The 24,427-nt window shown below is 40.5% G+C and overlaps 1 protein-coding gene across 12 annotated transcripts in view; it reads right to left on the minus strand.

Annotated features, from left to right (window-relative positions):
- Nucleotides 1-24,427, minus strand: part of baz2ba (bromodomain adjacent to zinc finger domain, 2Ba) — a 71,554-nt gene that overhangs the window by 18,357 nt on the left and 28,770 nt on the right. For 7 of the 12 annotated variants that reach the window (XM_030125231.1, XM_030125192.1, XM_030125183.1 and 4 more), the window contains 17 exons: nucleotides 17,185-17,367; nucleotides 12,629-12,820; nucleotides 12,362-12,523; nucleotides 11,691-11,887; nucleotides 11,386-11,598; nucleotides 10,502-11,140; nucleotides 7,981-8,731; nucleotides 6,242-6,511; nucleotides 5,544-5,604; nucleotides 5,283-5,391; nucleotides 4,360-4,461; nucleotides 3,381-3,603; nucleotides 2,761-2,853; nucleotides 1,419-1,480; nucleotides 1,097-1,162; nucleotides 369-434; nucleotides 58-102 (listed from right to left, as the gene is read on the minus strand). In XM_030125231.1, coding sequence (XP_029981091.1) covers nucleotides 58-102; nucleotides 369-434; nucleotides 1,097-1,162; nucleotides 1,419-1,480; nucleotides 2,761-2,853; nucleotides 3,381-3,603; nucleotides 4,360-4,461; nucleotides 5,283-5,391; nucleotides 5,544-5,604; nucleotides 6,242-6,511; nucleotides 7,981-8,731; nucleotides 10,502-11,140; nucleotides 11,386-11,598; nucleotides 11,691-11,887; nucleotides 12,362-12,523; nucleotides 12,629-12,820; nucleotides 17,185-17,365 — 3,432 coding nt within the window. In that variant the 5' untranslated portion in view covers nucleotides 17,366-17,367. The remainder of the gene's footprint in view (nucleotides 1-57; nucleotides 103-368; nucleotides 435-1,096; nucleotides 1,163-1,418; nucleotides 1,481-2,760; nucleotides 2,854-3,380; nucleotides 3,604-4,359; nucleotides 4,462-5,282; nucleotides 5,392-5,543; nucleotides 5,605-6,241; nucleotides 6,512-7,980; nucleotides 8,732-10,501; nucleotides 11,141-11,385; nucleotides 11,599-11,690; nucleotides 11,888-12,361; nucleotides 12,524-12,628; nucleotides 12,821-17,184; nucleotides 17,368-24,427) is intronic. The other 5 variants (XM_030125244.1, XM_030125222.1, XM_030125236.1 and 2 more) reach the window with 1 other exon arrangement.

The raw sequence follows: 24,427 nt of genomic DNA on the forward strand, positions 1-24,427 counted from the left end.
TGATTTAGCTGTAACTATTACGTTCAAGAGGCTGAGCAAGTTGTAGTGAATGCCTACCTGGTGTTTTAGAATCTCCGCCTGCTGCCTTCTCAATTCTTTCTCCTTGAAGGCAAAGAAAGAGAAGATGAGGGAAAAATCAATATGCTTCCATAGTGCCAATATCATGAAAATCACTACAGAGTGATGGAATTTCAACCCATTTCAAAGTGCTGCTTTAATTCTATCACCAGTTACTCCTTAAGTAGCCACAGCCTGATGCCTCGGTAAATGTAAAATAATATAATTTATTTTTCCATCACCACGCGGTTGAATGGTTACAATGCTAAGTGTAATCTCCTGAGGGGTTTTAACACAAAACATAACAATACCTTTATCCGTTTTTCAGCCTCCAATATTTTGGCATTGGCCGCTTCTTCCTTCTTTCTGCGCTTTGCCTATGAATAAAGATTAAGGTCAAGAATCACAAACAGACAAATATCAATCAGTCTTGAGTGAGGGAATTGCTGCACTTTAACTAATTGTTTGCAGTTTTCTAGCCTGAGCAAAGATTTCATGCTCCTGTATGCCAGTCAAATTTGTAAAACATGGAGAATGAATAATGTATCTCTTTAACACGTAATTGTGAAAATGTTGAAGCCTCCCGTTAAGAGTGGCTTGCCAACCGTGTCAACTCAAAATTGATTTAGTCCTGCTAAAACACTTTGAAGCTCCTACAGTATAATTGTGTGTGCCTGTGTATAAATCTTTGCATGTGTGTTTGTGTGTGTGCGGAAAACAGCGCCTTTTTTTTTTTTTTTTCCTCGACCCACTTATGCTAAACTGTTACTGTTGTCTGATGAAAAAAAGACTTTTCTGTCCAATTTAAATAAGGTCTGAAGAGGCAGCAACAGCCATTTTAATATTCAACAGCCGTCAACCAAGACCAATTTAGCATTAGTTCCATGTGGAATTATGCCTAAGAAGACGCAACTCCCTCCAATGCATGCTGCTGTTCAGTAATGAGCTTTAGGAAGATTAAAACACTATAGACTGAGGGGCTACAGCTATCCAGGAATGTTCTGCTTAATCAGAGGTGCTGTTGGATCAGATTCTGTACCTCCAAAATTTGCTGCGCCCTGAGTTCCTTCTCCATACGAATCTGCTGAATACGCTTGATTTTCTCCTGGAAAAAAAACAAAACAAAACCGAGTCTTTTAATATTTTAGACAGTGGAAAGCATCCTTGGATAATATAATTTTCCAATCACTCTGTTCCAGTTTTGGTTAGGAAAAAGACATTCCGCTGTATACTAACAACGATGGTACAGTCAGTATCACATAATATCTATTCAGTGTTTCCTGTAGTGTACACAGGGACTACATGTTTTGGGACAGAAAGGAAAGAAAAGGATTTGTCAGCACACACATCAGGCTGCCCACCTGCTGCTTGAGAATCTTGATCTGCTCTTTCTGCTTCCTCCTCTCCTCAGCTGCCATGATAGCTACAAGAGTAAAGTCAATGTTATATTGTTATCTACAAAAATGACCTACAAAGCTCGGCTGCAAACTATAAATTCAGGTCCTGCAGTTGTTATGCTTTCTCTATTTATGTGGTTTCACTAAAATGAAGATGTATTTTACAGGTCAGACTCTGAGAAGCACACTATATCTGAAAGTACATCATAGATTAAACGATCATGAATCAAAAAAAAAACACAACCTTTAGTATCAAAATTGCACAAAACAGAGGCACTTTTAGCCAGCCAGTAAAAAGAATAAGTGTCTAGTTTAAAGTGCATTCAATCTTTTCAAGTAGTACAAAGATTGTTTTTAAATTTGTAATCATATAACCATTAATAAAAATAATAACAATAAGAAACAGTGTAAAAACATGCTATCTATAAACATAAGACAGGATTAACTGCATCAAAATCATCAAAGACTGAATGATTCAATGTTGTTCCTTATCAAGTAAAGCAACAGCTTTATCTGCAACAGTAATAGAAGCAGTAACTGTGTATAACCTGGTCTAAAAGATGACTTTTTGGATGTAAACAGACACATTTCAAGGTTTCCAGCATAAATCTGAGCACATTTTAACACTGAAGGAATTTCTATGGCTGTAAAAGTTTCATGAAAATGTTTATATTTAAATAGCAGGATTAATGTCACATTTAAGGTAAAGCTCAACATTGTCTTCTGGTGGAAAGGTTTTTATTTTTATAACACATTACAAAAATACATGACAGATCTTTTTCTCGGTCTTCCTTTAAATAAACTGACAGCTTCTCATTTTTCAGCACTGAATCTGTATACAGGTTTTAAAAAGGTACAAACATGGTTTTGACTGACTGGCCTTAGGTAGTGGGTGCGAAGGGAGTTGACTTTCAGGTGTGACAATCGATATTTATTTTGTATCTGTACTTTTATATCCTATGCTGTGCATCACTCTGTCTTTAAATCATTCAAAATATTCTATAAATAAAGTTTAAAAAAAAAAAAGGTACAAACATAATGTTTTTGTAGCACAGACGTAGAAAAAAAAGATTAGAGCAAAAGGAAGATTAAAGCCAGTGCTTTTATAGTAATTTAAATAAATATGTACGGCTATAGTACAAACACTATATATGCAGTACTAGCGGTCCTGGAGGCAATGCTGGTCTTTAAATCATACGTACTTAGATCAAAGTGGATGTGAAATGATGAACTGACCGACTGAAAAACACTGTTGTCAATGTTCCAGACCTGAGCACTTGTTAACAGCACAAAAAAATTAGTTTACCTTGCTGTTTCCGAGCTTCTTTAGCTGCACGCGCCAGTGCCTGTTTTTCCAGTTTTCTCATCAGTTTCATCTGGGCGGCTTGTCGGGCAATCTCTGCACAGAACAGAAAGACAATCACAGTCACAGAGAGAATTCCATAAAATACCTAAAATGTTGCTTCATCATGCCAAAGCATACAGAAGAGATATGAAACACAGCCAAATATATGACAGTGCTGACTTTTCTGTTTTAAAATGTTTAGATATCAGTATTAATATATATATCATATTTTTGTTACATTATTTCATTATGTAATCTTGTAGTTGTCTTTGCTAAATTATGAAGAATGTCCTGTACAAAAAACACAGGAAAGAAATGATTATGTAAATACATGTGGGGTGACAAAAAACATAACTATTACTTCTTAATCTTCCTCCAAACATTAAGAAAACGTTTAGTGTGAGGTCCTAATGACGGTGAATTAACTTTAATCCAGATGCTTCTTGATATAAATCCAAAATAAAGTGTTCCTTAATGGGTCTCTACTGCCTGAATAATGCAGTCCATAGCAATCCAATCTTGGCATATTTGGTTTTATTTCATATTTACAACACATTTCAAGCCTCATTTCCTCTGCTAACCTTGAGCCTCTAGTTTGCGCAGAAGTTTGACCTCACTCGGACTGGGTCCCTCAGGTGCTAACGGATCGCCCACGTTAGGGGGTCGTCCCTTCCTCCGCCTGCTACCCTTGGTACCTTCGCCCCCTAACTGTCGCTCTGAATTAGGGGGACGACCCCTTCGACCTTCCATTGCCAATATACGAGGAATGACCTCGTCTTCCTTCAACAGGCTCCACTGTAAACCCTAGAGAGATAGAGATGAAGAGAAAGGGAGGGATGCAACGGTAAACAACACAGTGACGTACAATTCTTCTTGTACAATGCATTTAACTAAGTAACAATTTAATAGTCAGCTTACTGGATTCTAATCTGTTTCTACTGAAAAGAAGATACGTGTTTTCCATTTATATCTTTATAACACAAATCAAAATACTGCCTAAACAAAAGATCAAATGACAAACTGTAATTTACTAATCTGTTTTAACCTAATTTAAGTCTATGTCTTTCTGTAACACAAAGTTACTGGCCATATAATGACAGATACAAAATTAAGATTAAACAATAATAATAACAATAATAATAACAATAATAATAATAATAATAATAATAATAATAATAATAATAATAATAAATTGCTGATCAATTCTTTTTTTTTTTTTTTTTGCAAATCTGTCTTTCTAGCCCCTCAGCACAATGAATGTCTTCTATCCTACTTCCAAAAAATAAAATACATTTTTCTAGTGTATCTCTTTCTTCACAGACATATAGTATAGCATACTGTATATCACTGGTCACCTGTGGAAGTAACATCAGCTGATTATTACATTTCTCCATGCACAGTGAGAGGTCTACGGACTAAAACTACTGAGGGCTTTTGTATTGCTATCCCTGTCCTGATAGTGACTGCTGCATGAAGCTTTGCCTGCCACTAGATGAAAAGATGAACAGGGATCAGGGAGACGGAGACAGAGAGAAAGAGAGAGAGATGAAAGGCAGTCACCTGGGGTCCTTCTCTGGCTTCATAGAAGTCACCAACCCTTATCTTTGCACTGAAGCTAAAATTATCACGCGTGATGCCACTTATTCCATTTCTGGATAGATACTACAGAAGAGAAAATAATAATGGCGTTGGTTTAGGCAGAAAAAAATAGCGAAATTAGCGACATTGAAAAGCAACTGGGAGGCACTAGATTGGAAAGAGTCTAAGGTTACAATGTGCATCTGTGCAGTGCTACTAATCATTATAAAAGCCAGGGGACAAAAAAGAGCAAAAGCTCTCAGGAGAGAAAAACGGTTCTGACCTTGGGGTGCACAACTCAGGCCCTTTCCTATTTATCTGTGGCCGTGCTAGGCTTTTTACTGCCTACTTACTGACTAGCAGTGAGTGAATGTTACTGGTAGACATTTATTCTGTGTGAAGCTCTATTTCCAAAGGCAGTTATCACAATCAGTGTAGCTGAGCTTTTGATTAAGCAAACAAACTATAGACTATAGAGTATTTATAATATACAGTAAAACGGGGCCAAAGTTGTGCATCCCAACACTAACCATTAATCATTTTTGGGAAGGAGAGGTGAAAAAAGTGGCACAAAGTGAATCTAAGAATATCATCTCTCACTATTAGGGTCACAGAAAGCGGGATGGGGTGGGAGTGGAGTGCAGCTGGAGCAACAGCATAGACAGCATTCGACAAATCCCGATACAACAGCATTTGTTTGTGCAATGTAGATGGGCAGTGTTGCATTTATCAACAGAAATATCTTTCTATACTTAATCATGAACCACACCACCCACAATGACGTGACTGTCTTTGTCCAACTCCCACCTTGTTATAAACTTAACTGCTCATCTATTTTGCTTCAAAACATTTGCTTGTTGTATCATGGCTGTGCACAATACTACAGCACTGTTAGACCAAAGTACCTTCATCACATCTGGGTACTGCCTTAGTTTTTTGCCACATGGAGCATAGTAGGCCACCTCGCCCTGGGGCCGTCCAGCCACATTTTTGATTCTGGTTTCTCTCCGCCACCTGGATTTTTAACAATGAATAAAAAACAGGACAGCTGTTCATTAAAAGAGCATTTAGGGGATCACACATGAAAGCTAGAGCACGTATGGTGTGCATGCATGTACCAACACTGTTTTATAATAGGGTTATTTCTGTCCACCACTTGTACATACCCCAACTCCAAAGGTATCATCAACTCCTTTTCATCCATCACCCTCTTCTTTTTCCCTAAGCCTGTGGAGACACAGTTCAATTTCAACTGACAACACAACCTAACATTTCTGTATAGTACAGTGACTGCTGTTAAAGCCATAATCATAGCAAACCAAGAACATGCACATGCTGCATATATCAGGAGTTTATCCAAACTGTATATCCAGTACATGGGACGACAACATTTTTTATACACACTCTACACTCATGGTATATTTTAAAGTAAATTATATATCATATGATGTTATTTCATGATTCGTGTTCCTCTGGGTAAAACTGAAGAAAAACAAAATCTTTTACGGTAAATGAAAGACAAGAATGCCTGCATGGAACGTTCCTGGCAAGCTACACATGTGTCCTCTTTTCTCTGATCTGCGTAATCTCTCCACAGCGAAGGAAAGCGGAAATTAACCTTGTTGCTGTGCCAAACAAGTTGTCAGGGCTCTAAAGCATGCCCCTACATGACCTCAGGGCTCTAGTAAGGCCATGATAATCAAGTGCCCTACTCACGCCTCTCTAAAAGTAACTATCCTGTGCACAGTCCTCTGAGGTTGAGATTCTGTTTTGTTTAAAGCACCTCCTCTTCTGATTTTGTCAATATGACATCCATGAAAGACACATCTCATTGTCATGCTTGTGGTTTCAGTTGATATGTTACCTAAAGGAGAGGCTAGGCTGTAAGAGGAAGAGCCTGGAGAGCTGTGATAGGCCAAGGCACTGGAGCTGGTGACGATGGTGGGACTCTTGATGACCTGTAGGTTGAGAGGGGAGCAGCTGGTGGCTGTGTGATTGGTTGAGGTGTTCAGTAGTTCTGGGCCTTTGGTTAGCCTGTTGGGGGTCACCTCCTTTTTGGATGACCCAGACTGCAGCAGCTTTAACTCCTTCACTTTTTTCCCAGAGATGTCACTGTCTGAGTTGCTGTCAGACTCTAAAACAGGAAAGAAGGATATTAATGATGTTAATAAGTCAGTTTTCAAGAGGAGTTCTATGACAAAAGATATGATGACAATATTTTTTCCATGTTGGCCCGCACTTTTCATGATATATATATAATCTGATAATACTTAAATTTGTAGGCGTATTCTGATAATGACTAAAGCCTGAGGGAAGAGTAACATGAAGTTGTTGAGCACAAACCTAATAGTTAAAGTTAATATTATAATATAAAAAATAAATATGGACCTGGCCTGTCACACACTCACTGTTAATAAAAAAATCAAATCTATGTATCTAATAAACAAAAATGAGAAAAAAATAATTAACGTTCCCTGTTACAATGACCATTGTGGCGCTTCATGTACAGATTTCTGTTACGATGGTGCACCTTAACGCACCGTGAAGTCCATTTCCTTGTCTGTGTGTTTTCATCAATGAAACAGCAGAGGACAGAAGCAGTACAAACTACTGAATGGTATAAAACATAGCAGAGGTTTTGCATCATGACTATTTTGGTGAAGAAACTTTTCTGCCAGAGTGTTGGTTACCATTCAAAGATTTAATCATAAAACATGAAATCTATTTAGCACTTTGTGTTTCATTGATTTTTCCTGGATGATTGTTAAAAAATAGTCCATATCAATAGAATATATCCAGAATTTATCATTGTTATTGACCTATATTTAATTGCAAACCCTTTTTTTTTTAAATCACACAGCCCTATGTGGGACAACATATCAATATTATATATATTGCATTACTTCCTCTTGCAATACTTAATCAATGCAATGGTGCCAAATGTCAATACTTTTATTAAAATACACATGGAAGTTGGAGGCAGTGTATGTTAAACTAACAGTATGCTATGACTCTTATGTACTCTTCTTGTAAATTGCTTCATCACACTGAAAAGGCCTTTGTAAGTGACACCACAGTGCAGCAAATAAATTAGAGCTGCTTAATTAATTGAATTGCAGCAGCATTTACAATATACACATGTACAAATGGTCCATATTATATAGGAGGATATGATCTAACAACAGAAATGGAAAAAAGGGATAGTATGGCCAAAAAATATTAAAATTCTTGTTTTTTGGTTGTTTTTGTTTTTTTTTACTTTTTAGATTTTTATGCTAGTTCATTTTAATAATCAGAAGACAACTTTTTCACCAGGCCTTGGTTTAATACACAATTCCTGTATTTTTGCCTTTTCACTTAAACACACATCATAATTTGGTGTTGCTGGGGCGTTATTTTTCTCTCATTCAAACTGAGGGTTAAGAACAGGCTTTGCACAGATTTGAAAGCCCTTTGAGATAAAGCTCTGATTTGTGATATTGAGCTACATATATAAAATATAATAGAATTGTGTGGTTGCTGTAGTTCCATTCCTACTGAAATTCCAAAATGAACATCTTCAATTGAAAGGCACCAACAAATAAATATAAATAAGTCACCTACCAGACAAACTATCATCTGAGTCCTCTTCATCTTCCTCCTCCTCCAGGTCGTCATCCTCATCATCGTCATCATCTCCCGAGTCATCTGATTCCTTGTTAGCTGGCAGACCAGCTGTAGGGTTACATGTCCCGGGGATGCCCACCCCGGGGATTCCAACCCCAGGGATGCTCACTCCAGGAATCCCTATCCCAGACTCTCCTCCACGGAACAAATCTACTAGAGACTGTACCAGATGGTTTTGAGAGAAGCCCTTCCAGGCAGCTAAAGGGTCTGCTTGTGCCTGTCCCTGTCCCAGCCCTGGTGTCTGTCCCTTTCCCGTAGTGGTCTTGTTCTTTCTAGATCCATGGCCTGTGGCATGGGGTGAGGTAGTGGGGGGCTGTGACTGAGGCCCGGCCGGAGCAGTTGCCTGGGTCCTACTCGCCCCTGTGCTCAGATTGACAGGCATTGACCCGGCATCGGAGTCGCATTGAGGGGACTTGCCTTGAGAGGCAGAGTCTTTGCGAGGTTTGGTGATGAGTGCCAAAGGTGCGTCCTGAGTGGTGCTTTGGATGACTCCATTGGGGTGGTGAGGTTCGGGGAGCCCAAGCAGGGCACTCGAGAGGAAGAGGTTGGAGTGATTGTTCTGGGGTTGAGGAGGCGGAGCGGGTGGCAATGGAGATGGAGACAGAGATGTCCTCTTGGGAGACTTGTTTAGCCCCTGCTGCTGCTTCTTGCGCTCTGTTGGGAAAGTCTGCCCTTGGGACATGAGATTCTGGGAATAGAAAGGGAGAGCGGGAGAGAACAAGGAGAAGTAGGGAAGGGAGGGGGAGGGATAGGGAGCATAGGAGGAACAAAGAAAGGTTAGGGAATAAAATTAGAAAAGAAATGGGACAAAGTGGAGTTGCTCTAGCTGTCAGTTTGCATCACTGTTGATTGTTTGAGCAGGTGACAAAACTACAATGCCTAACACTGGTACAGTTAACTGTGTCTAAGCTCCTTTCTGTGAAACAAAAAGAACATAAAAGCAATAACCAAAGGCATTGTACTAAGCCAAGTTCACAAAGACAGACACCAAGTATCTCTCCAAAATTGTAATTACTTGTCTGCACATTTGAAAAGCTCCATCATCATTATCATCATGCAGCTGGACATGTTTGTGTTTTCTACACTGATGACAAGTTTGGTTCAATCTGTGTTTAAGCAAGGCAGGTTAGACTTTAACATTGCACTTTCAACTGGATGTGATATGAAGTGAAACAAATCAATTTCACAGACCATGAAATACAGTAACAGTGCTGAAACCACAAGGGGAATTTAGCTCATTGTAAACTTCTCTATACTGGTGAAACAGAAAAGAGGAAATGATTTTCACAGAATAAGATGATCTCAATAGGTTTAGCTTATTGATTACGTTCTTACTATCTTTCATATTTCTTCTGCAGAGAGAGACAGTGTGGTAAAGAGTAAGGAAAACTGCCAATTTCTATATTGTTTCATCTGAAATGATCGCATAAATAATACAGTAGTGTGTGTGCAGACCACATCTGCTTCAGAATGGAAATGAAACTAAATTGCATTAACGTATTTATCAACAGGCAAATCTGTGCCTTTTGGTTTGACAACACACGCACAAAACCATGACAACACAAAGATCCGAAGGGTGATGACACAATGTACAGCTTGATCCACAAAATTAGATGTGACAGAGTGATAACATGAACACAAAACAACTCATCATCAGTACAGTACACAATTGATCAAATATAACCCCCTTTGAAGACACAGTACCTCAATTATACAGGACTGGAGTATATAATGACATGAATGCTCTGACTTTTTATTGCGTTTATATAATTATTAATGTTATCATTGTTTCAATAGACAATGATGAAACGTTGACTTATTTGTATTCTAAATCTCTTCACTCCCAAGAATAAGATGCGACTGACTAAATGTCTAAAGAGACAGATTTCTTAGCAATAATTATCAACATACTCTATCTTATTGTCTAATATGTATTTGTTTTTCTATGTCCATTCCCAGTGCTCTGCAGGTTTACTCAATCCAGATTCTCTCTAATGTCCAAATAAAGCTATAAAAGTTTGCCCAAGGCCATGTTAACATTTCAGAGAAGCCCACTGGAAATCGACTCCCTCTGAAAATCGCTGCCTCGTCTGAATAAAAAAACTGTAATAGCCTATGTAATAATTGTATTTTTTTAATCACATTCACAGTGCCACCAGCAACAGTTGTATAGCTGTCTGTGTGGAGCATGGATATCATTTTGTGGTAAACATACCCAGCACTGTCACTTCATTTGGTGCAAATGTTCAAACTGTAATGGAAAACTTCTATTACTAAAGTTGTAAGTGTCAGAGCACTCCCACTGAAACTTACACTGCAAAAAAGACACTTTAAGAAAGTAAAAAAAAAAACCCTGTGTATGGGAAATTTGGTTAGATTTAAGACTATCTGACTTCCTCCAAGTAGAGTTGTTTTTGAAGTATACAGGTGTTCAGTTTATGTTATCATATCACCTCACCTGTTTGAGCCTGAACTCATTGATCTGCGCAAGTGAAGCTTCCAACAGTTTCCTCTTGGTGGATTTGCCAGTGCCTGGAGCAGTGTGCTGAGGTGTCTTCAGTGAGCGCTTCCGGGAGCCTGTTACCGATGAGGTCAAACCAAAAGGTTTTGGGGAGGTAGACAGCGGGAGAGTTGAGCGGGGAGGAGAAGGGACTGAGAGAGGCTTAGGGGAGGAGCAGAGGGAGAGGGGCAGATGTTGTGGGGAGGAGGAGGGGAGCAGCTTGGGAGGTTTGGGAGAGGCAGTGTTGGACAGTGCCTTTGGAGATGTGGTAAGGGCTATGGGGGAGGAAGATGGGGAAGACTCCCTGTGGGGTTGAGTGAGGAGTGCCATGGGCTTTGAACTGGCAGCCAGGCCAGTGGACTGGATCACACTAAAGTGTTGCTGTGGGCCCTCCGACCGGGGCCGGGAGTTGTGCAGGGCCAGTGCCGAGTTTTGGGACAAGGCAGGAGGTGAGACAGAGCAAGGTAAGGGCACAAGGGTTGGGGGGTTGGATGGAACCTTCTGGGATTTGGAGGCTTTCTTGTTATGGGGCTCCACTTTCGGGACCCCAGAAAGTGGTCTGTCAGTCTTTGCAGTTCCAGTGCTTGGTATCAAAACCTGAGGAGAAACGAAATAAAACAGTTGGAACAAAGAATACCCTTAGTTATGATAATTTATTATAATTCATTCAATAGTTTGGGCGCTATTATCGTGTATGAAGGCACTAGGAAGCAATTGTACTCAAGTGCACTGTGTGGCCGAGGGCATGCTGGCTTTGTGCTGCACACAAACTCCCCCCTTTTCTCATTGTTATTCAGTTTTACACGAAAGGCCAATCTTGATTATTTACTTTTCGTTTATACCTTTGTTTTCTTCTTTGCCCGTTTCTCAGTGTCAGACAATTCACTCTGTTTATCCTCTTCTTCATCGTCCTCATCCTCATCATCGTCGTCTTCATCATCCTCTGCAAGGTCTTCCAGATCACTGCTAAGGGACCCGTCACTTGAGCTGTCTGATGATGAGCCTGATTCACTGTTACTTGCCACAGAAGTGTCTGTTGGCTTCTTGCGCGGCTTCTGAATTAATAGAAGAAACTGCAAAAATGAGCTCTGCTGCATAATGCATATATTCTATGTTCATGTCCCATTTTTGTTGAACTACCACTGACCTTCTCTTTAGGTTTCTGCATCGGCTTTTCCACCAACTCTGCCAGGTTGTTCTGAGGGCTGCTACGGTGGCTGTTAGAGGGCTCTGAATTTTTTGTTGGCTTGGCTGTTGCTTGAACAGGAGCGGAACTAGCAGAAAAACTTGCCGAATGTGTGGTTGTGGGACAGACCCCACTGCCATTCACTGCCCCATTCACACCTAGAAACACAAAACACATCCACTGTATTCCCACTCAACTACATCTCTTCTGTGGATTCTGCTACAGTATATGATGAAAATATCACTGCTAATAAGTGTGAAATGAAATAGGTTTTATAAAAAAATAAAAAATATTGATTCATGCATGCATCTCATCAACATGCTCTTTGCGCAGAGCCCAAGCCCAACATGACTAGTTTACATAATAAAAGATAAATTAAAAGATACACTGAAATTAAAAAAGTGCAAGTGACAGAGATTACAAGAAGGAAGGAGCGACTGTAGTCATTAAATATGTCTTAAAATGCATCTCATGATACGACAAAGTGGATTTAGATTGTGGAAGAAGACAGGGTATCAGGTGGAGATAGAGGTTATGTTGTTTATTTCCAGAGCAAAGTTTCATTATCATACTAATTCACATTCTAGGAGGATAAGTTGAAATTTGTGAATGACTCCCGAATAAAAGCATACCTTTAGCTGGAGCATGGCTATTCTTGCTGGGCATTCTGATCTGAACAGGACTGGCGCTATGGTTGGGCTGAATGTGGGGGGTGAAGAATGGAGGAAAACCAATGAAAGAAGGGAGGAAGGCAGCAGCTCCCCGTCCATGGGCTTCAGCAGCTCGCCACCACTCTGTGTGAGAATAGAATGGAAATGAAAAGACATGAATTTTCTACACTATTCCCATGTAACCAATTATTACCAGCCCGTTCTCCAATTATGAGGGACCTATCTTACCAGAGAGGGCTCCTAGCTGGGGGTGGGCAGCCAGAGCAGCTGACATGCCCAGGGAGCCCAGGCCTCCAAACTCAGGCCTGCCTGCTCCGGCAGTGTAGAGGGCTCCGAAGGCTGGGTGATTGACCAGAGGGAAGGCACTTGACAATGTGGAGCCGATGAAGGGCTGTTCTCCCGCTGCTCCAAACAGACGGCCTGGAAAAAAGAGTCCAAACATGGATTATTAATATAATTTTCACTGCAATCTATAGCAAATAATTGTGTATAATACCATACCAAGCAACAAGTTAACACGATGAGTGTTCTAGACCTTTGACTGATCATATTTTTAATGAACACAAAATGTCTTCTGGTCCATTACACAAATTGACGGTAGACTTTTTTGACAGCTCAGTGTTTGAATTTCCAACAAAGCAAAACAACAAGAAAAATAAAAACAGATTTCTTGCACTCTGAATCAGATTCAGGCTCATTAGCACGGGAATGTTTGAGTGGCATATTTTCTTGTCGGTACTTCGTGTTCAGTAGTATTTTGTTTGAAGCTTTGGGACAAAGATTTGTTTACATGTACACACACTGACCGAACAGTCCTATATCACAGTGATGAAAGATTCTATCCCAGTGAAAGTGAATCGCTTTATCCTTTTTTTTTTTTTTTTTTTTTTTTTTAATAATGCTTACTTATCACTAAATATTCCGATTTGTCCATATTTAACAAACTTCCTGTGTTATTTTGACAGCTAACATGACAGTTGTTTGCTGGACCTTTAGCATTGCTCCTTGCCCTGCTGTTAGTTTTGTATTTTCTTATTAAGACTGAAACACTGTCATCAAATCATTGAGCTCTTGATGTGAGGAACAACTGGTTATAAAAACTAGATTTACACAGATTTCAAAGATGTCACTTCTTGTCTGTTCAACTACAGAGGGAATAAATACTAAATGTCTTCTGTTTGTCTAAAAATTAACTTCAGATTTAGATTTTAACCAGCTCTACACTATATCAAAATATAAAAAGGTCTGTAAGCATATTATAGACTGGCTTGGCCTCGGAATTGATGTCTATAGAGTAAAACATTCAGATTTAGATTGCAGAACATTTTGTTATAATCCAATTTCAGCACAAAACTATTGGTGTATCAGTATTTCTTCAGTTTAGACTGTCACAATCTGCTGTGCCGTGACAAAGCCTGGATAGTCTCAGTGAGAAAAAGAAGTGTGTGTATAAGGTGTAAAAAGCTAACCTCTTTCTATCCTTTTGGCATTCCATTTCAGCACAGAAGAATACTTCATCAACATCATCATCGTCTAGCGTTTTCCTGAGCACAATCATTTCTGGCAGGGGCGACTGCCACGTATTACCTCCTCCCAGAGTCAGATGCAATTTGGTGTGAGCATATTTCATGCAAATTCAATTTCTATTCCAGAAAAGGAGAGCAAGCCTGCTTGATGCCTCTGCATAAACCAGGTAATACACATGCAAAAAGTGATGACTGAAGAAAAGGAAAGTGTTGTGCACAGTGCAGATGAAAATGTCAAACTACTATACACTTGCACACGCCACAGAAATATTTAACAGAGCAACACTAGAACGCAGTGTTTCTTCTGAGCTAATGCAGTGTGGTATCTAATTACCCAGAGGGACACTGTACACAGTACCACCACTTGTATGTTTTACACCTAAACACTAAAATGAACTTGACTACACACATGCACCTAAGAGACTATTTTTGAGTTACAATCAAATCGTATGTTATAATGTGGCGAGACAAAAAAAAAATCATGTCAGCAGTGTGACGTATGAGAGCCCTTCGTGTTGGCTTCAAGGCCCCTCTCTACCACAAGACAGCAAAATCTGCCTTTTGAATGTCATTAGAATATGCTGAATATGTAGAGCCCGCCTTGCCAGCGTCAGCTAGCGGATACAAAGATAAACGACTGCAATGCAACCCCCAGAAAGGCCAGCCACAGCATTCACTTATGCCTGGGGTGCCCACCTCTTCCCCACACCACCCCGCCACACACCCCTTTCCTTTCCAAGCAACACAAAGTGACATCTGCAAATGCCTTTTCAATATTAATGCAGGCTTCCAGAAGGCAAATAATTAAATCTAAAAATTTGAAGCGAGAAAGAAGCACGGGAAAGACATACCTAGGATTACCTACCCTCTCTCTCCCTCTCTCTGTCTCTGTCTCTCTCACTTCCTCGCCCTCTTTTTCATTCTGTTTCAATCCTTCCTCCACTCTGACAAACTGCACCGCCTGCTTTTTTCATGTTTGGATGCTGCCGAAGGGGGATTAATTTGTTGTTTGTTGCAGTCAATCAAATTTCCACAGACAGATTTAAGTTAATTGCATCCGTGAGTTGATCCCAGAAGGAGAGAGTGCTACAAGCGCCGATCAGCTTTTATTCTCCAAGTGATATCCTCATCAATGACACGCGCACACACACTCGCACACACACACGTATGCACACGCAGAGTTCGTGCTCATTTTAATGTTCTTTAGATTTTTTTTTTCTGTAAGTGTTATTGGCACATTGGCAAAGGACCTTGAATCAATGTCTTAACATTCTGTGATGATAGTGTGTCTCGGCGAGCATAATTACTGATGTTACCTGCTAAACAATACACTTGACATGATTTTGTTGTTCTGGTTGAGAATAGTTTTCCTTTTACAATTAGAACAGACACAGAGTAAGATTTAACCATAGCTAACCTCATAAAATAAAAACTGATTAAAAAATAGGACCATTTATGTCTGAAAGCACCAGTGTTTAAGATTTAGAATTATTTTTGCATTTCATTGCACATAGCTCATGCTTAAACAATGTGCAGGACTTAATTAATAAAATAACATATGTTCAAATGAGGATAATTAAGCCTTTTTGCAATACATATGTGTGTAAACTTTGAAAAATTATTCCACCACTGTTCTTCTGTTATTACTGTTAATTGTTTATTTGGCTGTTTAATCTGTTGCCTTACTCTTTCCACTAACTGTGTGTTCAGCATTGGAATAGAATACACTATTTTTGTGATCTATGAAACTGTGAGCAAAAATAGTTTCATTCAATAATCTATTTTTTCCACACTTTTCTCAAATGTCTAAATTATTGATTTATTACATCAAGTTGTGCTTTGTCACAACAAGATGTGCTGAATTTTGTTGCAGCTACTACTGTACACTGTTGAAGTTATAAACCTGACACCTAATTTCTATATACAGTGAAACATCCTATGGTATTCTCTGAGCACTGCTGATCTCTATTAAAGATAATATATATGAAAATAAGAAAACCCACTAAATTTGATTCATGACTGCAGGTTCCGTTCAGCAAGAGCACATTTGTAAACCTGTACCTAGATTTTCAAATGGGTAATACAGGTGTGTTTCTCTTCCATAATAATAATAATAATAATATGTTTTTCCTCATGTTATATTCTTAGAAATATATATGATTCTCGCAAGGTGCAGCAGAAGTTCAGGGCTAACAGTCTGCCTCTAAGCATTTGATTTGACGCTCAGTCCAACATCGCTTATCTAGAAAATCTGAGCGCACGTAATGGCACAGAGGGATAAGAGGGATGTATAATGCATAAGGAGGAGATGCTCCTAATGGCTTCTTCTTTGGGGCAACACTGAGGAGATGGAGGACAAAACAAGGGGCTTTATTTTTCTCTTTCCTCCTTCCTCTTCTGATAACAGACACAAAACACAACAATCATGGAGAAAGCTGGATACATGCTATTCCCTACTCAGAGCATACTTAGTGATGTGTGTGTGTGCGTGTGTGTGTGTGTGTGTGTGTGTGTGTGTGTGTGTGTGTGTGAGTGTGAGTGAAGGCATATGAAAAAATGGCAAAACATTTAGAAATGAGTAGAAAAAAAATATCAGCAAATGATTCAGTCGCTCTCACATGGGATATTTTGAATAGCACACAGATACAAACACACACTCACAACAAATATACACACTCCTTTTTGCCTAATGGCTTTGACCAATACATAGAAAGGAGGTTGGACGGGATGCTGGACAGGGCTGACTAGACACTGAGTGGCTGACAAATGTTAAATCATGCAGGCAGAAGCTGTCTCTCTCCCACACACACACACATGCACACACACACATACATGCACAGTGTCGTGCTGAGCCTGACTCTGAGGCAGCTGGAGCCAGAGAGCTGAAGGTTGTCAGGAGACATGGCAAAGCATGTGTGTGTTTCTCACACAAAAGAACCCCCTAATTGTTTGGGATTCATTAATGCAGCAGCTTTTCAATTGCAACCCAAGCTGTCAGGGAAAAAAATCCTTGTAGCTGGGAGAGAGGTGTATTCACCAGGCTACAAAATAACTGTATAATTAATACTGGAGGAAACTCATTTTTCATGGTAAAGAAACAAGGATGATTCTGAATGCTGGTGAGATAAATAAGGTGACCATACTTGACGTGTTTTAGTGTGTCACAGAAAGTGATTGCAATGTGTACACAGTGTCTTGGGTACACATGGGTGATTGAGAGGCAGAAGAGTGACCTGCAGTGGAAAAAGTGTTTCTTACCAGAGGTGCTGAGGGTGGATCCCAGTCCTGAGGGGCTCGGGGCCAGGCTGCTCTTAGAGTGGGGAGCAGGGGATGACGAAGAGGAAGAAGAGGAGGAAGAGGAGGAAGAGGCCGCTGGGGAGGAGGTGCGAGCAGCAGACAGGGTGGGCGCAGGGGAGGCCAGCCGCTCTCCAGACTCCATATCTGTCAAACACAATCCAATCAGCAGGGTTACAATAGCAAAGCACACCCGCTCTCACACACACATAAACACACTCTTAAACACATACACACCAGCTCGTACTGTCACACCTACACAACATGCACACATCTACTGACACTTTTCTTTTCACATCTCACTTCCCCTGAACAATATTTCTATTTAGCCATGCTCACTGGCTCCCAGCCTCTATTGATTTTATATGAACTAGAAAGGAGGATGACATCTTTAAGGACCCTGATGCTGGACAACAAAGCAAGTTTTACATTTTCAAGAAAACACCGGTGCTGACTGAGAATGCAACAGGAGAGGCACTTTCACTGAGAACTTTACCAATTCCAAAGAGGCTGCAGCGGGATGTTTGTAAAAAAAAAAAAAAACATCACAAACAAAATGGGCAAATAACACGTTTTTCACTTTTCTCAGTCACCTGCTCTGGCACACGTGTGCAAATAAAGTCACGCACACACTCATACACACTTGTGTTTGACAACCAAGATCCCTTTACACCACCTTGATGAAAAAGAATGTCATTTAAATTTAAGAGCTCTTTGAGGCCTTTAAAGACAGCATTGCTCCCTGAGTCCTTTCAGTTGGAACTAGAACTAAATGGAGAGGCTTTTAGACGATGGGTGCATTAACCAACACGGTAGCTTTCCATTATCAGTCTCGCAGAGTCACCATGCCAGCCATTATCGACCAAGCAACAACATTAAACCTCACAAGAAACATTTGGCCATTCTGCAGCCAAATATTTTAGTTACATTATTCAACTTTAATCCCCCTTTGCTTACAAGAGAAAACACAATGTGTCTGTGCCCACACATCCGCTAACTTGCACAGCCAAATAAACACTTTTACAACACATGAATTCACACACACAAACACAGACTTGTGTACTCTTAAACATTAAAACCCCTAACACGAGCACACACACACACACACACACACACACGCACACACACAAAATCACCTCCGCTGTCTATCACATCAACCTGACTCTTTTTCTCTCTTCTCCTTTTCCATATCCCTCTGCTGACACTAATCCAGGACTGAAAATCCCCTTCAAAAGCACAGTTTGCAGATTGTGTTTTACAGGCAGGCTTTGTTATTGTGTCATTACACATAAACAGTCTCTGCCTCCATCTCTCTTTCCTTCCCTCTCTCCTGCCACCCTCCTCCCTCTCTCCTCTGCAGTGGGAGCAGAGCCACTGATTAAATCTCTGAGACAAAAGCTGCTATCCTCTGAATATCAAGTATCAGCCTTTCGCCAGGAGCAACACTGACAAGAGAGAGGGAGAGTGGGAGAGAGAGAGGGGGAGAGGGAGAGGCGCGGATGACAAGAAAACCTGCTGCAGTCCACGGGGAGGAGGCTGGTGTGCCATCGGACTTGGACAGCCATAACCGCCATTGCTGCAGTGAAAAAAGGCGGTTGTGTAATTATGAGCAAGGTCAAAGGTCTTTCAAAGGGCCTCTCATGCAAGGTGACAGGATGTGGGTTAAAGAGCCAAATTATCAACCAGGACAGCAAAAAATGAACATTACATGTTAGTTACAAGAATTAATTTCTGGCTGAGTGACGGTGGATCGCTTCATTGTAATCCCTACCAAAATCTGTTACCTTCCTGCCACATTTTGTTGCATGAATGGCTGTCACACTCCCTCACTTCAGCTGTCACCCTTTAAATGTCAGGTTAGGTTGAAAAAAAAAAAAAAAAACTGGGAAAAAAAATGTATTCTTTCAGAAGATTTTAAAAAAAGAGCGATAGTTGCTCCTGACAAAAACATGTAAGTATCATTAGAAATGTGATGAAAATGGAGAGGAGCTGTGGCCCTTCATAATTATCATAATGCACATGAAAACAAAAGGCTCGTGTCTCAGAGGATGAGCAAGCTTATGTGGTGTCAGCTGGTAAGTGAAGCGGATCATTCCCTACCTTTTCAGGGGGAAGGAAAAAACAGAGAACGAGGGGAGAAACAAGGCAAAAGAGAGGAAAAAAGAGATAGAGTTGACGGAAAAAGGATGAGCGAGATAATACACTCTGATTTTGTTGTGAAAAAGATGGAAGAAAGGAAAAGAGTGGAGCGGATGAAGGACAGGCTGTAAACCATTCCTGTCGTTTCTCAATATCTGCACTTAATGCCTCGCCTTGTCAAAACGTGATGATGTGAACAGAATTGATTTCCCCCTAACAAACAACAAAAAAGCAATCCCTCCTTTGCAGAGGTGTAAAGCAGAGCTACCCTCCCCCTCATCTCCTCTCATCTCTCACAATCTCTCAAAGGGCCTCTTTCTGGGATGAGAGAAAGAGAGAGAAAGGACAGCGGGAGGAAAAAAAATGACTGCAAGGCAAGTCCATCTTCCTCCGACAACTACAAACTGATCACTTACTGCAATTAAATCTAATAACAATAATAAGATTGAGCTCGGGAATGTACCACCAAATGCACAGCCACAACAATGATTGTAACAATAATGGAGCGCCAAGGTATTTAAGGATCCAATCCTGACTTAATTATGAGAAATTAAAATGGATTTAGCATCAGAATTAGCTTGATTTTATAGGTAATTAATGGCGCACCACAGTGGCAGTATAAGGCAAGCGTTATAATCTCCGTGAACGGCTAAATCAATTTGACTTCAACAACACCAACCAATCAACATGGAGCAGAGCAACCAGAAACAGCAGGTCTCGCAGATGCAAGGAGAGGGAGAATTTATGCTAATGGCTGAACTATGATTTATAAGATGTGTTCCAGTGCTGGATTCGCAGTCACGTCCACAAATACAACACAGCACCCAGCTGTCAACGCATACAGCTAATAGTGACTGGATGCAACGGCCCTTCAGGAGATAGTGTAGCTATAAACAGCTCTGCAGTTTTATGATTGCATGTGGCCTTCATATAGGAGCCCTCACATGTCAGTATCATCTAAAAGGAGGGCAGAATTGTATAAAAGAGAGATGCAGTGCGTGCATTTGGCAGGGCTGTAATGGCTTGTGCTGCCTGGTATGTGGCCTTACATCATGCTTTTTGTTTTTGTGGTGGTGTACTGTATGCCTCTGTTGCGTGTATGTAACGGTGCTTGGTTACACATGCAGCAGTTTTACAAGAGATTGCCATTACATGTGCCTATAGAAATGTGCGTGTGTGTGTGTTAGTGTGCGTGTCACAGCCTCAAACTATTCAACCCCCTGTGTGTCCCACTCCTGCCCCTCTTCCTCCACACATACACACACGCCCACACACAAAAAACACACACGCGTACACACAGTAACAGATGGCTGATACTAACTGAGATAATCCGCCAACAGAGTCATCAGCATGGATCAGTGGTAATCAGAGTGTGGACACAATGTCTCTTCTCCAGCCGTAATGGAAGGAGCGCCTGGCGCAAGAGAGGGGAAATGCATTATTCCCTGCGATGCCCTGACCCCATTCAAAGACACAAGGTGGCTCCTAGCTCTCTTTCTTTTTTCTCCTTACCACAGCCGACAAAGACTGTATCATCATTGCTTCTGCATGTTCAGTCTCTCCTCTGGATCTTTATTGAGTTTTACAACGGTGTCTTAAAACAGACCTCTATTTAGCTCACTCCTGCATTGAGCACCTAACAAGAGAAATGTCAATATAGCAAGTGTGTCACGTTGAATGTTTCTGGTAAAACAGAGGATTAGGCTAATCCAACATTAGCATTTCTTATTTAATTAGAATTTTAGACTCATAGCGATTTGTGAAACTTTGTTTCATTTTGCATTTTTCAAAATCAACACACTGATAGATTTCTATTTGATTTGATATTAGCATTTCCAGTGAATAATGAGGCTCTTTCTGAAAAGTGATATCTTGTATTCAGGGGGTTTTCTGCCTCTAATTCTTACTAGATGATACAGTGTCAATTGTAATGACTTGCTCATTACCAGACGACTGTGGTGCTGAACACACTCACACACATGCTTTGTTTGTGTTGCTGTTATGGTTGTGAAAGTGAGATCATCTTTATCCGTGACCATGCATATATGTTGCTCAAACCGTCTGTTTGAACTGCTCCTTCTCCCTTTGTGTTTATGTATGTTCATGTGGGAGTGTGCTTTACCAGACACGACATGTGCATATGGATGTGCATGTTTGTACTTTGCATGCTTGCTAGCAACGATCACTAACTGAGCAAGATCTAAATAGTAGAGTGCACGCACAAGGCTTGCTTGACCCCTTTCCTCCTCCCTTCATCCCTCCAGTCCCCGCACGCACACCATCAGCAAGGAAATGACATAACAAGGCTTCTTGGCAAAATCAGTGACAACCTTTGTCCTGTGTCAAACAAGAAACAAAGTCATTTAAAGAAACAGTAAAGTGGTGTCACGCTAAAGCATTAGCTGTAATATCTCATACAAGTCATAACAGAAAATGTAAAGCGCCTGTTTTTCATGAAAACGGTTAAAGTATACAAACACTTCGTAAACTGAAGATGGATTGAGCTAAGACCTGAAAGGAGTACAAAGAGACAGCATGCCCCAGTGTGGCCTGTCTAGGTGACAACAACTAGAGTGACTCAGACCCCTCCCTGGGTGCTGCTCCTGCCCAGTGACAGATGGCAGAGCAGGGCATGTAGGGGATGGGCACCATCTCTCACCCCGCCTCAGCTAGCCTTGGCAGTGGTGCTGGCCACAGGTCTTATTACAGCCACACCACTGCCTGCCTGCTTGCCTGCCTCCATGTAACACTGGAGCTTACCACGCTAGAGCTGCTTACTGCCTGCCAGGGCAAAAAGGTAATGATATGGTCCTGTGTGCCGCAAATAGCAGAGTGTGGCGTTAGCATTGAAAAGTTTCCAGCTACGGTATTCACTGGGCCCTGTCGTAACAACACACACGCATATCCATGTCGCTGTAAGAGGCTTTAGATAAAATATAAAACCAAATATCATGCCACACGCATTCTGTATATTTTGAAATGACAAGAAATTGACTCTTTCCAAATGGCTTTATTTGCCTTTTCAAGCACAGTGTAGATGCCAAAGGCTGGAATCAACACCCCTACTCACCATCCGTCTCTGCTGGGTACCCTGTGACAATAATGTGATTTTGGGACATGGTGATGACTCGGTGGAGAGGAATAGGATAGGCTTGTCACTTGTGTTTGATGTCAAACCTATGTGTGACAGAATAGTGTTACTCAGCTCAACCAGACATAGCACTACTTCCATTTCCTGGCCATAAATAGAAGAGAATGATCTGTTAGTGTGCGCCTGTGTTGGAGAAAGACTTTCTGTGTGTGTTTCTCTATGTGCACACAAGCACACCCATATGCACCATTCTTAGTATCATAAAGTAAGCTCAATAAGAAAATTCCCATCTCTTGTGCTCATTCGCATCTGCATCCAGCCAAAGCTAATTATTCTCCCCATGGTAACCTAGCAGGGTCTTCACATCAAAAAACCAGAAGTGTGCATCAGGCAATCATCCCTGATGAATCTGCCCTTCTCCCTCTGCTAGCCACTAACACTCGTCTGCCAGTCTCACTGCTCATTACAGTTTTTCTGCAGACTGAACCAGATCTGCTCGCCAGTGGCTGCATGTGTCTACAAGAGTCCATAATGACTTTGGAGCAGTTTGGAAGCACAGAATAACACCATGCTGATACTTTGGAGAATAATGCATACAGTCATGCAAATGAACACACATACCAACAAGCCCACACACACATAAACACATACCCACCATTAAGGCGGCAAGGTGAATGATGAGCCAGTGTCTGTTATGATTAACGATAATTTACAGTACACACTCTTACATTCTTCTACATTTTCTCTAGTGCAATTTTCAAAATAGGGTTTCACCCTACATAACTCTATGCAAAAAGCTAAACTGATGATTTGCAGAAAATTTACCCTGAGGGCTAAAACATTGTGATTGGAATACCGGGTGTACAACTTGCCTCACAAAAAAACAGAAACCACATTTTTTCAGGGCTCAACAGTACATTTTCAATTTGGATCCAGATTTGCTCATAATCAATTCAAAATGCATTTTTAATCATGACTTCCTTTGACACTGCCAGTATTTTTTCATACACAAAAAAACTACACTTACTATAACACTCACTTTAATAACTCACTTTGCATTAAAAAAAAAAAATGTACAGATTAGAGAATAACAAACAGATCCATTGCAATATATCCCACTGTTTGTCTTTAAGTCATTTAAATTCTGTCAGGTTAAATTAGTGCATACTAAGCTAGGATATTTTGAAAATGGTGTGAGTGTTGTAGAGAACATCATGATCCGCATTTTAAAAAAGTGACTTTTTTACACATTACCTCTCTGCTCAGTGTCACTGAATCAAAAACAATAACCATACACACTTTAAACAACCGTGTTTTTCAGTTATATAATAGTACACGTTTACAGTATGATTCAATAAGTTGTACAGCTCTAATTACATACACAATAATATATGCATTTAGTGTTTTCTTTTGATTTCCGATGTCAAAGCAGGCTGACTGTAGGGTACAATGCTTAATCTGTAGTTTTCATCTATCAGGATAACACCGTGTACAGACAAGCTGCACATATTTAAATAAAGACAGGAAATACAAAAATACATAAGAATAACAGGAAATAGCATCAACAGTTATCAGAGAATATCAAGGAATGAACGGGAGAAACAGAGGGGGTGAGAGAGACAGACGGGAAAATGCGAGTAAGATGGGGGGAGAAAATGAGCACAGTACTCCAGATATGCATAATGCAAATGACATGCATGTCAAATAGCAAAACAAACTGACAGTGACAGAACAATGGAATAGCCAGCGAGCAGTTCGAGTAATCGCTGGAGGCCTTTTTGTCCATTTTCATAGAAAGAAACCAGTTAAGAGCCAGCTCTGTGCAACTGAAACTTTACTTGCAGCAGACAAGCGATATCACTGTGCAAATGTGGCAGAATTCAGATAAGTGGTGCGATGTCAGAAATAGCTTATTCATGACCATCGGTTACAACGGCCAGGTTTGATACTGTTTCTGGAGAGCCTCATGTGTTGTTC

This window comes from Sphaeramia orbicularis, chromosome 3 (genome assembly GCF_902148855.1).
Source record: "Sphaeramia orbicularis chromosome 3, fSphaOr1.1, whole genome shotgun sequence".
In the NCBI taxonomy this organism is placed as follows: domain Eukaryota; kingdom Metazoa; phylum Chordata; class Actinopteri; order Kurtiformes; family Apogonidae; genus Sphaeramia; species Sphaeramia orbicularis.